We start from the raw sequence: 15,426 nt of genomic DNA, 5'->3' as shown, positions 1-15,426 counted from the left end.
GGAGAGACAGAGGAAGGAGGAAGGGGACTGGGGGCTGTAATTTTATTTAGAGCTACAGGGAGCGTCACAAGAAAGTCAAGATGCAGCAAAGACCTAAGAAGGAAAGTGGGTTGGGGGCGTGGTCATGCTAGGCGCTGGAAACTGAAAGTTGGGGGGGAGAAGTAGGCCTGCCCAGGGTCAGGGAGCAAAGAGGAGAGTGTGGGCAGGAATGGGTGCCTAGATCACCTGAGCCTTCCGCCAGCCCAGAGATTACAGAGAAATAAGGAAAAACTACCGATGAAGTTAGGAAGCCCTCGGGAAAGTGCAGCTCCCTGGGTGCTCATGTTTTCCCCTCCTTCCATCTGGAGGCAAGGAGCCGATCTGTCCTTCAGAACCCTTGGGTAGACTTTGAGGCTCAGGGGCCATTGATCCTACCAGGGGGTGGAAAGAACTTTTGAAAATCTAAATGGAGGGGTGCCTGGGTGGCCCAGTGGGTTAAAGCCTCTGCCTTTGGCTCAGGTCATGATCTCAGGGTCCTGGGATCGAGCCCTGTATTGGGCTCTCTGCTCAGTGGGGAGCCTGCTTCCCACTCTCTCTGCCTACCTCTCTGCCTACTTGTGATCTCCCTCTCTCTGTCAAATAAATAAATAAAATCTTAAAAAAAAAATCTAAGTGGATGGTCTAGTGATTATATAAAGGAAACTAGCAAATACTAGATTATTGGAAATTACGCATATTTTTTCCATAATTCATGAAGATTTGGAGATGTCCAAGTGCAGTTTGTGGATGGCTGCGTGGTGTTTCTGCAGAGAAGTATCTTGACCTTGACGGCGTTTGCTCTCTTGATCTGACAGAGTGCAGCTGTTCTCCCATACTCCATCTCCTTGTCCTTAACAGGCACATCTGTGTTTTCTTTCCAGCAGGAAAGTTTATATGGACTATAATGCAACCACCCCCCTCGAGCCAGAAGTCATCCAGGCCATGACCGAGGCCATGAGGGAAGCCTGGGGAAATCCCAGCAGTCCTTACCCAGCAGGTAATCCTAGAAGGCGCTCACAGATCCGGAGATATGGGGGAGGTGGGCAGAGGCAGTCTTAGAGAAATTGTATACCACCTGTGATCACTTGCTTTTGAATAGTTTTTCTGTAAATACAAACCTTAGGTAGAAATTTTTGTGGGTTAGTTTTCAGAGAAATCCAAATTTGAACATGGAGCCTGTTGATAGCATAACCTTTCGTTTTTAATACACTGCCCCATCCTTCTTGCCCAGATGAAAAAGATGTCTTATTAAGAGCTATTTGTAATAACAGTGCCCATTAAAACCCTTTCATGTATCTGTCTCAGTGGTTCCTTGAAAAATTTGCAAACTAGATCTTTGAAATCATCAGGATTGCATATAATCCTGGCCTTTTTTTTTTAAAGTGAAAATTAGTTTTAAATTCTTTATTTTCATTATAATAAATAAATTCTTATTTCTCATTTATTCTTGTTTTAATACAGATCATTAAGTTGGCAGTTTTGGAAAATAATTTACTCCAAATCAGTAGTTTTATGTCACCATTTACATTATGTTTTTCAGATGGCCAGCTAGCTGTCCCTTTCTTATTTAATGCTTATCAGAGATAATTAAGATAAACTGTCCTAACTGTGGATTATGAGGAACTAAAAGAGCTTTCAGACACTGCTGCCAAGCCCTAGGATTTAATAGTACTTATATACAACTTTACAGACTTTCATGGGTTTTCGTATCTGTTTAGTATGAGCTTCACAACTTCATAACTAAAAGCTTTTTCGAAATCAGGTTCTAGTCATTCATTAACTTATTTGTTGCTTTATTTGGTATGTATGTTCTGGCCATTCTTCTGGACATTGCCTCATATCTAATTTTTCCTCTAGTAAAATTGTACTTCCTGATGCGTTAAACTTGAGAATACGGAGGGCAAGTAAATGCTAATACAAAGCATTTCTTATAAAGAACTTTAGGAATAATGCTGAAGGAGAAATTCCCCTTCCTGACCTGATGAAACCTGTCAGTGGCTTTCTGGTTGTCCTGACGGCTTTCATTTCTTTAAGAACCATAACTAAAGTATGCACTGCAGTTCACTTGTCGATACTCAGGTAGAAGTGGGGGGAGGGGAGGGAAAAAAGAGAAAAGAAAGAAAATCGCCTTTATGATAGATTGGTTTAATTATTTTCACAATACTATGATTTAATAATGATAATAATTCCTTTGGGAGAATTTAGTTAGGGAAAAATGTTAAGGACATATGGAAAGAGTTTAGATACCCAAGATGTTTACCACAGCCTTGCTTGTAAGGGTAAAAATCTGGAAATAACATCAGGGTCCGTGAGTCAAGGACTGACCACATTGAGTAGGCTGAAGCCAGGAGTGGAGTTCCGGGCCCTGTCCGAGCTGTGCTGCGGACTACAGCAATGACCTAGACACACAGTAGCAGCATCTGGGTCAAGGGGGGGGAACCTGATTCGCAGTATGGTTTCTCTGTTTCTTATACTCACCCCTCAAGAAAAATTGTATATGAGCAAATCTGGAAAATACATTGTTTTGCTGTGTGATGCAGAAACCTCCATGTAACAGTAGCTTAAACACAAGGACCCAAGCAGGTTGAAGGCTTCTGCATCCAATCTGTTGTGATATTCACATCAGGGAGCCTCTGGAAGGCTTCACTCTGTACTTTCAAGAAAATGAGTATAAAAAGACAAATGATGTTTTCATGTTATTATGAAACCAAATTTGACTTGATGGACCCCTGAAAGTGCCTTGCCCCCGCCCCAAGGGCTCCCCAGATCACATTTTGAGAATAGCTGATTCAACCAATATTGGTTGAGTATTTCCTGCATGCCAATCACTGTTCTGATGAGGGATAAGGCACAGGGTACAAAGTGTATTGTGTTTTCAGGGCATTCCTTGGGCCGCTGCCTGGAGAATGGATCACGATGGGGTCAGTGGAGTTGGGAGCCAGCTAGAATATTTCAGCAATGGCTTTGACTCAGCAGGTGGCTGGGCAGTGCAGAGGTGGGGCAAGCTTCTGGGTATTTTTGACGACAGAGCCTTACAGGATTTACTGTGGGGTTGGATAACAGAGTATGAGAAAGGCAAGAGCCAATGCTTTTGGCCCCGGGCCCCTGGAAGGACTGGGTCGCCATTTACTGAGATAGGAAAGGGTAAGAGCAACAAGTTTGGGGGAGAAATCATATATTCAACTTGGAGCAAGTGTAGTTTCAGATGTCTACCGGAGATATATGTATATAATCTACTGGGTTCCAGGTGGAATGAGTAGAGTCTGCAGCACCAAGCTGGTTACTCAGTCTTGAGTTGCTGAGGGGGAGAGGATTCAAGGACCTGGCCAGGGCAGGGGCCATCCGCCATCTGGATCTGGAGCCCTGCCCAGCAAGGGATGCATAGAGGAGGTGGGCGCAGCCCTGGGGGAGAGCTGCTGGCAGGGGAGGAGGCGCGGACCTGGATTTGGCACATGGGGACCTTGGTCAGAGTGGGTTTGGGAAGCCAGGGACCAGAATACCTGATTGCCAGTGAGTTCAAGAGGGAATGGAAAAGGGTGGAGATGGGAAAGGAAAACGGGCCGTTGCTGGGAGGTAGTAGAGGGGCTCTGGTGTGAGAACAGCCAAGTGAAGGAGGGTTGGTTTAATGGATCATGGGAGCCACACATGCCCCTTTCTCTCCCTCTTATGTCCTGAAAGGCAGATTTCAGAGTCTTCTCTTATGTCAGTTACAATTACCAACCACCCTTTACATTTAGTAACACTAACAACTTCAAACATTCCGGAAATTTAAGAGTAAGAAAATAGACATCCGTGTGTCTCCTACCTAGATCCAACGGTGTTGTCATATTACCTCGATCTCTGTTTTTCTAAATTTACTGCTTTTTCATGAACCCTGGAGAATGAGTTGTGGGCAGGGGCATACTTCCCCACAAGGAAGCACCTGTGTATGTGTAAGAGGAGGGACTTTCTCCTGTGACAGTGCCATCGGCAAACCTGAGAACAAGACAGGAAGGTCCTGCTCTGAAATTCAGGCCATATCCTAATTTCCTCAACTGAAGACATTACTTGCTAAAAAGATAAAGACTGAATTAGTACCTTGGGGTGGGGGAGAGAGCCATTGCTAGCAAACATCCCATGGCTGGTTTATTTTTTTAACTCCTAGGGCCAAAGTTTTATTTTGGAATGTAACCTCTGCAGAAAAGTTGAAATCATAGTATAGTGAACACCTGCACTTATTTCCTTTACCTGGATTTATCATTTCTTTGAATCATTTGAAAGGAAGTTGCAAACAGGAAGCTTCACTCCTAAACACCTAAGAACAAGGCCACTGTCCCGACCCACAGATGGAACGTTAGTCCAATGAGAGCATCTCATTAGCATTCATGTTCTAATCTCCTTGAGTATGCACTTTTATTTCCAGTGGCCTTAGATCTTAGTGAAAATGTAAATTGTAAGTAAATGAAAAGAGCGACCACAGGGTCATTTCTGGCAGTTCTCTGACCTGTCCCCAGTGGATGTGATTCTGCGTGTTCCATTAGCTTATGTTCCCTGGACTCGTTGGTCCACACCCTGTGTGTCCTTCCCCTCCAACAGCTTTAGTGGGGTGTGATTCACATGCACAGAACCACAGAGAGAAAGTGTGCAATTTGGTGCGTTTCTTTTCTTACAATAGGGTTGAATAGTAACACACTTCGAAGACTGTTGATCTATAGACCAAGTAAGAATGGAGTTACTGTTACAGATCCCGTCCTGGCGCCTTCCTTTCTCTGCCACATACAGTTTGGTCCCTTCATCCATGCCAGATGGTGGAACCAGCTCACAGCTGGGCTGCGTGGCCCCCGTGGGACGGCAGATCGGCCCCTGCGGGAGGGGCCTCTCCTGTGCCCTCGGGGGCCTGCGCTGAGATGCAGCACTGCGCCTTGTGTTGAGGAGTCACGAGCATTCTTTTTGCTTATTTTTGTTGTTTTGCAGCGTGATCTTAAGCAAATTATTTCATCCCTTCACCCTCCTGTCTTGATGAATGGGGAGCAAGGCAGATGGCCACAGCTTCCCCTCTCCTGTAGCATCCGGTAAGAGGAAGCCCATGTCTTTGGGGATTTTAGGGTTCCCGCGCGTCCCCCCGTATCTGTTTCCACTTCTTAATAAGTCTCAGTAGGTGTCACTGAGTTGCTCCTATCTTGCTGCTGCCCCTTCTCCAGCTTATTCCTAGGTTGTGGCCTATTGTGTTCGCATTAACGGGACATGGGTCATCTTAGAATTGCCCACGTAGAGTTGTTACTGCGTGTCTGGTTCTTTTTTTTTTTTTTTTTTTTTAAGATTTTATTTTTAAGTCATCTACACCCAGTGTGAGGCTCGAAGTCACCACCCCGAGATCAAGAGTCACACACTCCACTAACCGAGCCAGCCAGGCGCCCCATGTCTGGTTGTTCTTTTAAACATGTGTTTACTGGGCTTGGTAAAGTGACGCTAATGAGTTCTCATTCTGGTTTCTCAAGGTAGGAAGGCCAAGGACATTATTGACACAGCTCGGGAGAACGTCGCGAAGATGATAGGTGGGAAACCTCAGGACATAATCTTCACTTCCGGGGGCACCGAGGTAAAGTTTCTAAACAGGCTCGCAGTCTTTTAACTGTTAATTATATGGTTCCTATTTGGTATTATTTTTTAAAAGAAGAGGTATGCTTGGTGTTGGTCTTTCTCTTTTGCAAATTAGCTTCATATAATTAGCCAGTATTTATCCTAAAAGTAAATTCCAGGTGGCTGGTAGGATATTTGTAACATAAAGTGTAAATTAACTTCAACAGAGAGTTTATTTCAACAGAGAGTTTCCCCTTCATTTTGCCCTGGAATTATCCCTTTAAATCCCTACTAAATTGTTTGCCTTATTAAGAGTTTGAGGGGTGCCTGGGTGGGGGGCTCAGTTGTTAAAACATCTGCCTTTGGCTCGGGTCATGATCCCAGGGTCCTAGGATCGAGCCCCACGTCAGGCCCCCTGCTCAGCGGGAAGCCTACTACTCCCTCTCTCACTTCTCTGCTTGTGTTCCCTCTCCTGCTGTCTCTCTCTGTCAAATAAATAAATAAAATTTTCTAAAAAGAAGTTTGAGGTTTATGACCCATTGCAGATGTACTTTTAGACTGATAGAAATACAGGCTTCTGCTCAAACGTAATTTCTGTCTCCCTTTCTGGGAAGGAGGGCATGACTGTCACCCACAGGCCATATGACTGTCCACATGGAAAACCCCAGAGAATCTGCAGCCAGATTATTAGAGTTAATAAGAAAATTTAGCAGTTATTAGATTCAAAACTCAATCGTGTTTTTTATACCAGCGACAAGCAGGTGTGTTGTCAAAAATCGATCTCTGCTCTGGAGCCAAAATGTGACACGAAGACGGAGTTTGGGGATAAAGAGGAACAATAGTTTATTACCTCGCCAGGCAAGTGACGCTGTAGCAGGCTAATGCCTTCAGAATGGCAGACCCACTCCGGGGAAAAGGCTGAGGGCTTTCGTAGGAAAATACAGGGCCCAGGCAACCTCGATAGGAGTCTGGTGCATCCTGCCAGCCGGGTTCCTCATGTCTCCATAGTGGTCTCATGACCAGCATCGGCGCTGGCCATCGGAGTCTCATTACTGAGTATTGATGCCAAGTTCCTAGAACAAAGGATTCTACAGAAAAGCAAGAGAAGGGGGTGGGTGGTTTCAAGAATGAGGAGGAGAAAAATGTGTTCCATTTAAAGTCAAACCTTGCTGGAGCATTAGTGTGATCCTCTCAGTTGCCAACCATCTCTGCGTTTCTGTTGCGGTTTCCAGTTTTTACAAGAGCACGAAAAATAACAAATACTTAAGAAATAAATATAACAAAAAAGAATTTGTAAGACCGTTTTCATCGACTTGGCCGCACCAGGAAAGTAATAGGAATATTAGTGCACACCACCTTCAAAGAAGTTCTGGATAAATGGAGCAATTCCCCGTGCTCCCAGATCCGGAGACCCAGTGTTCTAACCACCTCAGTAGATCTGTAGATCTGGTGTGCAACCTCAGTCTAAATCCTGAGGCTTTTAGATGTCCATCAACAGATGAATGGATAAAGAAGATGTGGTATATATACACAATGGAATACTATGCAGCCATCAAAAGACATGAAATCTTGCCATTTGCGACGACGTGGATGGAACTAGAGGGTATCATGCTTAGCGAAATAAGTCAATCGGAGAAATATAACTATCATATGATCTCTTTGATATGAGGAAGTGGAGATGCAAGGTGGGGGGGTTTGGGGGGAGGTAGGAAAAGAAAAAATGAAAAGATGGGATTGGGAGGGAGACAAACCATAAAAGACTCAATCTCAAGAAACAGACTGAGGGTTGCGGGGGGGAAGGGGGACGGGAGAGGGTGGTGGGGAAATGGACATTGGGGAGGGTATGGGCTATGATGAGTGCTGTGAAATGTGTAAACCAGACGATTCACAGACCTGTACCCCTGGGGATAAAAATACATTATATGTTTATTAAAATAAAAAAATTAAAAAAAAAATTAAATCCTGAGGCTTTTTTGGTGGAATCTCACAAGCTAATTTATATGGCCAAGAACTGTCAAGACTTCTGGAAGATTAAGAACATAGTGAAATGACTTGCTCCACCAGACATCCAGCCGTCTGTAAAGCTCTACTAATTAAGGCAGGTGGTCTTCAGGCAGGGACAGAGAGTAGACCAGAAACAGCACCGTGCACGTGTCAGCATTTGTCATATGACTGGGTAGCCACACATCCTGGTTTGCTCAGGGCAGTCCCAGGATGCACCTGTTGTCCTGACATAATTGAATAGTGCCCTCTTATTCTTAACTTTTTCTGGCTCAGATGCTAGATTTTATGATCACCATATATGACTGAGGCAGCCTAAGAGAGCAGGAGGAATGAGTGGTCTCCAGTAAATGGTGCTGGGACAACTGTATATTCACGAAGAAAAAGGAAATTGGATTTCTGCTTCATAACAAAATAATAATCATAATTTTGGGCATAACAAATACCTACTTATGAAGAATAAAATTTAGAAAGCTTTCAGGTGATAAGCTTATATCTTTGTGATGATTAAGAGCAATGAATTTCTTCTACACAATACAGAAAACATTAACCACAAAGGAGAAGGCTGATAAATTGTGCCACCACCACCGCCACAAAACAGACTTTACTTCATCAAAGAGTACGATGAAGAAAACAAAAAGACAAGCGAGACAGTGGCAGAAGACATTCACAACATTAAACTGACAAAAGACTAGCATCTAGGATATAAAGGCAGGTAACCCCATGGAAATATGGGCAAGAAACTCCAGTATGCGCTTCACCAAGCAGAAGCCCAGTTTCTATAGGTGAAAATACTTGGTGTCATCATTAGAGTAAAAAACATCAAGACACCTCTGCACGCCCATCAGAATGATAGAAATAAAGCATTGCAGTGGTAGTAAGTGTGGACAGAGGACGCAGAACCGGAAGCACTCACAGATGGCAGAGCACAGGCTGGAATGCCGTTTGGGGAAAGGGGTTGGCACTATCTGGTCAAGTTGAAGACAGCCTGCACTGGGGGCCAGCAGTCCTGCCCCCACGGTGGAGCCTAGACAAGTGAGGCTCATCTGCACCAGGGCCAGGTGAAGACCATTCATGACAGCCCGAAACAGAGCAGTCCAAGTGTCCCTCAAAATTAGCAAGGCCCAATGCTAATATGTTGTCACACGGCCACCTGCAACAGTGCACAGGGATCTTGAGTGACGTGTCAGGAAGCTGCCACCATGCCCCTGGGCCCCATGCCCACCCCTGGGGGCAGGCTCTTGGTGGCCCACAAGGAGCTACCTCGGCCCCAGCTGCCTGGTAGGGCTATCCTGGTCTCATCTGGTGCCAAGGACATTCGTGGTCTGTGAGCACACGGTTCATTTTCAGATGGGACCTACTGGTTCCCACCGAGGCCCTTGCACTCCCACTGTGGCCCAGGGCAGGGCAGCCATTTCCAGGTTTCAGCAGCGACCGACGGACACGTGTGGCACATGGGAAGATCTTGGGCATCTCCATCCTATTCACAGTCATTGGGTCACCTTTTACACTGCCATCCACAGTGGCCTCAGATGGGGTTGTAGGGGCTCTCCAGCCGTGGGAGCCCCCAGGGAACCTGTCTTTTGGATAGAATGGCTGTATGGGGCAGCAGTGTTTCCCACAAGGATGTGCCCCGGGACCTCTCCGGAAGCTGCCACTGGGTGGAGGAACCCATCTGAGTTGTGGGTCCCTGACCACCTCCTCCCTGTTACCTGATCCCACATGTCACCCATCAGTGAGCCACAGCGGGGGCTGCCTTGGTGCCCCCCCCCCGAGCTGGACACTGTCTTAAGTCCTCTAAGTGCAGAATAGCAGCACGTGGGCGTTTCAGCACAGTGCAAGCTCTGTCCCCCCCATTGTGGGGGACCCCCAAATGCTCCAAGGGATTGGATCTTTACCGAGAAAAAGTTCATTCAGTTCTACTCATGCCAAGGTCAAAAAGAGACAAAATAAACAGTACTGTTTACAGGTGTTTGCTTAGGAAGTCAGAGTATCCAGAAAAGCAGGGGAATGATTACCATACATATCAGTGTGGGAGACAGCTCTGTGGGGGTGGAGAGGGGACAGTGACTGAGGGGACCCCCCCGGTGCTTCTGTGTGGGGCAGTGTCCACTGTCTTGATCAGGTAACAGTCATTCAGTCTTCGCTGCCTCATTTCTCTGTTAAACTTAGGTTTATATTTTATATACTTTCCTGTATATATGTTATAATTTAAAATAAGAGAAAAGTTTTTGTTTCGTTTTGTTTTGTTTTTAAAGTCTTCTCCCACCCTGTACCTTTATGTTATCCACTCTGGCTATAGGAAACCAATATTGTTAGCTGCTTGGTGTCTTCCAGAGAGTCTCTGCGTTAAAAGCAAATAACTATGTAGATTTATATATTCTAATCTCCTTCCTTGTGTACCCTTTCCAGGATATTTTTGCATATATGAGCAAATGCGTGTATATTTCCCCCTTTGTATACAAATTGGGTAGAATACTGTATATAATGTCTGCTACCTTTTTTGGTATTATTATTTAGGAAGTATATTTCTATTTGAGATCTTTGGGTCTCTACACATAAAATTTTTCCTTGATGTTTATTCCTTGGTGTCCATTGGGCACTTACAAATCCCTTTATTGGTGAACACTGAAGGGCTTCCCGAGGTTGAGTTATTACAAACAGTGCTATACCTAATAAGGACCTTTCTGTACCTCATTTTGCTTCTGTGCAAGTGTAGTGATAGGATCAAGTCCAAGACACAGACATGCTGGGTCAGAGGGCTTATTTGACAGACACACCAAATGGCCCTTCATATGCTAGATTATACTCCCATCAGCAGTGGGTACCTGCTTTTTCAATTTATAAAATTGAAAAATTCATAACATTGCTTAATAAGACAGGCATTAATTGACTGGAAATGAATTCTGACCTTTTTGGAAGGTTTTGTCATTGGCCATTCGGAAGCTGAATGTCTTTGAGACCATTTTTCCCTTTTTTAAACATTAGCCACAAGGAAGATGAAGGCCGAGAAAGTGTCGCCGTGGCCCTCCCCTTAGCCCAGGTCTCGTAAATGCTCTTTCTGCTCTCTGCAGTCCAACAACTTAGTAATCCATTCCATGGTGAAACATTTCCACCAAACCTGCCCCTCCGCGGGGAGCCCGGCCAAGCTGTGCAGCCCGCTGGATGGGGCCGCGCCCCATCTTATCACCTGCACCGTGGAACATGACTCCATCCGCCTGCCCCTGGAGCACCTGCTCAAAGAACGAGTGGCCGGTGAGTCACCAGCTCTGCCTACCGTGGCACACTGATTTCGGGACCCAGTCAATCATTTACCCTCCACTCGAAGCCTCCCTGGAGGTCAGCAGGTGCAAGGGTTACACAGCCTGTCCGGACACGGGAGCCAGGGAATGCTGCCAGAGTGTCCCCTAGGGAAGAAATGGGTCATCACAGTGGAGCTCTAGTCTAGTCTGGATCTAGCAACTGAATGATACTTCAGATTCTTGTGTATAATGAATATATACACATGAAATAATAAGCCTATAAATGCTAAACAGTGCTCTTCACTCGGATTTTAAGGATTAAGTCTTGGCTTCCACTTCCTCGGGTAGGAAGAACAAGGATCAGATAGACATCAGCAGCAGGGGTGGACATCAGCGTCAGGGGGCGAACACCAGAATAAATGTGCTCTTGCTGGATGACTTCAGCTCTGCACAGGAGGGGGTTCTCACCAGTGGGCCCAGGGCAGACAGCCCACAGGCAGCCTGAGGGGTCGGCCGAGCTTGGTGGGCAAGGGCAGTGGCTCTGACCTTTCACTTTTCCCATGGAGGAAGCCTCGAGACACCGGGCACAGACCACAGATTTTTGAAAACTAAGAGCCCTTTCCCCCGGCCCGAGATAGCCGAGGCGAATGCTTTCCTTGAAGCAAAGTGACTTTCCCCTCAGCCTCTCTGATCTGCCTGGAAACCTAAAAGTGAATCAAGGGAAAGTACTTATATCATCCAGATTAAAGCACCATAGTGCTCCATTTGACTGTGAAGCCTTTCTGTGGGTTTTCCTGTTCGACTACTACAGGAGTTTTTCTCCTTCTGCTCTTACCTAGATGCACTACATTAACTAAAAAAAAAAAAAGAGAGAGAGAGAGAGAGATCGAGTCTGACGTTCTTATTTCAGCTCTTGTTCCTTTCAATCCCTGTTGCCTTTTTATCCCCCGTCTTTCTTACTTTTCCATATTTACAGGGAAGAGCAACAAATCATTCTTAGTTGCAGTTGCATTTAACCTCCTGCTTAAATTACACAGATTTGGGGGCCCCTGGGTGGCCCAGTCGGTTGAGCGCCTTCAGCTCAGGTCATGATCCCAGGATCCTGGGATTGAGTCCCGCATGGGGCTCCCTGCTCACTGGGGATTCTGCTTCTTCCTCTCTCATTCAGTGGTTCTTAGTGAATTCACCCACTTGTGGAACCATCATCATAATCAGTTACAGAACATTTCATGACCCCCCAAAACTTTGTGCCCACCCACTGTAATTCTCCATTTGCCTCACCCCCAGGCAACCACTAATCCATGTCCATCTCTAAAGATTGCCCTATTTCATAGGACTTTTGTGAGAATGGAATCAGAGAATATGTGGTCTTTTTGACTGATTTCTTTCAATTAGCATGTTTTCAACGTTCATTCATGATGGAGCATGTACGAGTACTTAATTTCTTTTTATGCATTTATAATATTCCATTTTATGTGAATTCTAGTCTCTATAAATAATACATTATTTACCCATTCATCAGTGGATGAACCTTTGACGATCATTTGGCATGATGACTAATGCCGTTATGAACCTTTGTATACAAGTTCTTGTGTGGATGTATGTTTTCATTTCTCTTGGACTTACACCCAGGAGAGGCACAGCTGGGTCACAGATTAACTCTGTGTTTAACCTTTTGGGCTGATTTTTATATTCCCAAGTAGCTGCACCCTTTGATGTTTTTTCCAGCAGGACACGAGGATTCCTATTTCTCCATATCCTCAACAACATTTGCAATTGTCATTATCTTTCATTGCCGCTATCCTGGGAGATGTGCAGTGGTATCTCATGGTTTTGATTTGCATTACCCTGATGGCTGGTGATGTTGAGCATCCTTTCATGTGCTTAATAAGAAGATGAGTAATTCTTTTTTAAAAAAAGTATTTTTTTTATTTGCAAGAGAGAGCATGAGCAGGGGGAGGGGCAGAAGGAGAGGGAGAAGAAGACTCCCCACTGTGCGGGGAGCCCAACCTGGGGCTCAATCCCAGGACCCTGGGATCATGACCTGAGCTGAAGGCAGACACTTACCCTACTGAGCCACCCAGGCATCCCCAAGATGAGTAATCCTGGCCAGAGGGGCCCTTTTTTTGCTCTCCTTGGAGTCTTGTAGTGGATATGTGAGCTCCACCCTTCTCTTGCTGGCCTCTGCCCTACCCTGGAGCCCGCCCTGGCCTGCCAGTCCTCTGTTGGGCACGTGTGCTCTTTCTCAGTCACTACCAGTGCTTCCACTGCCCACCTGCGAGGTAGCTGGTAAGGGTGCTAGGTCATGACACCCAGCCCCTGCCTGCTGCGCAGTTCTCCCTCCCCACGCTCCATGCTGTGCACCCTGCACTTGGATGATCACTAGATCCGGTCATTGTTTTCGCCTATTTACTGTTCTGAGTGTTTTTTTCCTATTCTTATTAATCTAATGCTATCATCTTTCTGTATTCTGGGAATTCCTCAAAATTCCTTGCCCACAGGAGGATACCCCTAATTTAGAAAATATTTGTTCTTTCATTTCGGACCTTGAGGGGAGAGTGGATATATTTATCTTATATCATTTTGAACCAAAATCTTGATTCAGTCACCTTCATTTATTCGTCTGAGGTGATGAGATTATAAGAGCTTGGAGCAGTGCCTAGAACCTAGTAGGTGATTAATGAATGTTTGCTCAGTGTCAAGTGAGTGAAGGTTAAGTACTTTGGTCCATTAAGGTGCTCTCATAAAGATAGTGGACTAGGAAGATCCTAGGATCACCTCGTCCCATGGATCCACCTAGATAACATCCCCATCAGTGTAGATACCCCCCCATTGTGACCTGAAGACTGGCAGAACAAATTCTCCACAGCTAAACATAGAGAAGAGGCCATGTCAAAGAGGGTAGGAAAGGTGAGACATGGTTGGAAGCCAGATGGACCCGTGGAACTGTGCTTGGGGGTGGAGGGACAGCATGGGCTCAGAGAGGGGAGAGGAGCAGACCCCATCCAGGCGCCCCAGGTGTGAAGAACCTGCTCTGGGAAGATGGATCTCCATAACATTGGCTTTGAAAACTAGAGGGGCCTCACTTCATGAGTTCTTACAATCAGTGGGGCTTAACACCTAGAACTGTAAAAGTCAACAGGCTTGGCTCTGGAAGAGGTGGGAGACCCAAGAGGAAACTGAGGCCCAGCCCTTACAGAGATAGTACAGCTAACAACCCCCCGGAGATACAGCATAGAAACAGCAGTTTGATCAACTCCTTGGGTGTATAGGGAAGGACTAATCTCAGAGTATGTGCTGGAGGGGTGGTGTCTTTTGGGAGACTTCTCCAAGAACAAAGGAGCTGGTGGGAGCCATTTCCCTCCTCCATCCCCCAGCTTTGATACGTGGACACTTGTGGGAACCAATGTAGTACTCTCCACCTAGCTTGCTAACAGTGTACCCCACCCCCACACTCTTCTGTGGACCTACATCCTCCATCCTGGCCTGGGTAGTTTTCCTGGGCAGCAGCAGTTCCCTTCCTGCAGGGGACTGGTACAGACCTTTCTGGCACTGCATGTCCCACTGCCATGTTTTCCTGCAGATCCATGCATTAACAACACAGGGACCAAACCCTGTCTACAACAGGCAAAGACAGCCATTGCAGACAGTTGGGACTGAAGGCAAATGCTACAATAGTAGGGTGCACATAGGAGACACCCCTGAAACTCTAGGTTCTAATGAATAGGGAACACCGCATAGAAGGGCACTGTAGGACCTCTCCTTCATAAGGCCACTAATTTCAAGAGCAGGAGACATAGCTGACTTTCCTAACACACAGAAATGGAGAAACAGACAGAGTTAGACAAAATCAGGAGACAGAAGAATCTGTCCTAAAGGAAAGAACAGGACACAATCACAGCAGGAGAGCTAAATCAAATGGTGATAAAAAAATATGCCTGATAGAGAATTTAAAGTAACATTCATTAGGTATTCACTGGACTTGAGAAGAAAGTGGAGGACCTCAGTGAAACTCTCAATAAAGAGAAGACATTAGAAAGAACCAAGAGGAGATGAGAAACTCAGTAACTTAAAAATACACTAGAGGGGATAAATAGCAGACTAGGGGAAGTAGAAGAATGGATCAGTGACCTGGAGGACAGAGCAATGAAAAGCAATCAAACTGAACATAAGTGAGAAAAAAGAATAATAGAAAATGAACATAGATTAAGGGAACTCAGCAACACCATCAAGAGTAATAACATTGGCATTGTAGGGAATCCCAGAAGAACAAGAGAGGGAAAAGGGGACAGAAAATGTATTTGAAGAAATAATAGCTAAAAAATTCCCAAATCTGGGAAAGGAAACAGAAATCCAGATCCAGGAGACAGCTCCCACCAAATCAACCCAAGTAGGTCCACACCAAGATACATAGTAATTAAAATGGCAAAAAAAGTAGTAATAAAGAGGTAGTTGTAAAAGCAGCAAGATGAAACAGTTACATACCAGGGAAACCCAATCAGGCTGTGAACTGATTTTCTACAGAAATTTTGCAGGCCAGAAGAGAGTGGCATGATACCTTCAAAGTGCTGAAAGAAAAAAAGCTGCAGCCAGACATACTCTATCC

The 15,426-nt window shown here is 45.4% G+C and overlaps 1 protein-coding gene across 4 annotated transcripts in view; it reads left to right on the top strand.

The window, feature by feature from the left end:
* Nucleotides 1-15,426, top strand: part of SCLY (selenocysteine lyase) — a 37,568-nt gene that overhangs the window by 2,240 nt on the left and 19,902 nt on the right. Inside the window, exons 1-4 of one of the 4 annotated variants that reach the window (XM_080799059.1) lie at nucleotides 897-1,015; nucleotides 4,972-5,069; nucleotides 5,500-5,596; nucleotides 10,653-10,833. In XM_080799059.1, the coding sequence (XP_080655185.1) occupies nucleotides 5,017-5,069; nucleotides 5,500-5,596; nucleotides 10,653-10,833 (331 nt within the window). In that variant the 5' untranslated portion in view covers nucleotides 897-1,015; nucleotides 4,972-5,016. Of the gene's footprint in view, nucleotides 1-896; nucleotides 1,016-4,971; nucleotides 5,070-5,495; nucleotides 5,597-10,652; nucleotides 10,834-15,426 lie in introns of those variants that run through there. The other 3 variants (XM_080799058.1, XM_080799056.1, XM_080799057.1) reach the window with 3 other exon arrangements.

Source organism: Martes martes (assembly GCF_963455335.1).
Source record: "Martes martes genome assembly, chromosome: 3".
Taxonomy (NCBI): Eukaryota; Metazoa; Chordata; class Mammalia; order Carnivora; family Mustelidae; genus Martes; species Martes martes.
The sequence above is the reverse complement of the archived record's forward strand: the minus strand, read 5'-3'. Positions and strand labels throughout refer to the sequence as shown.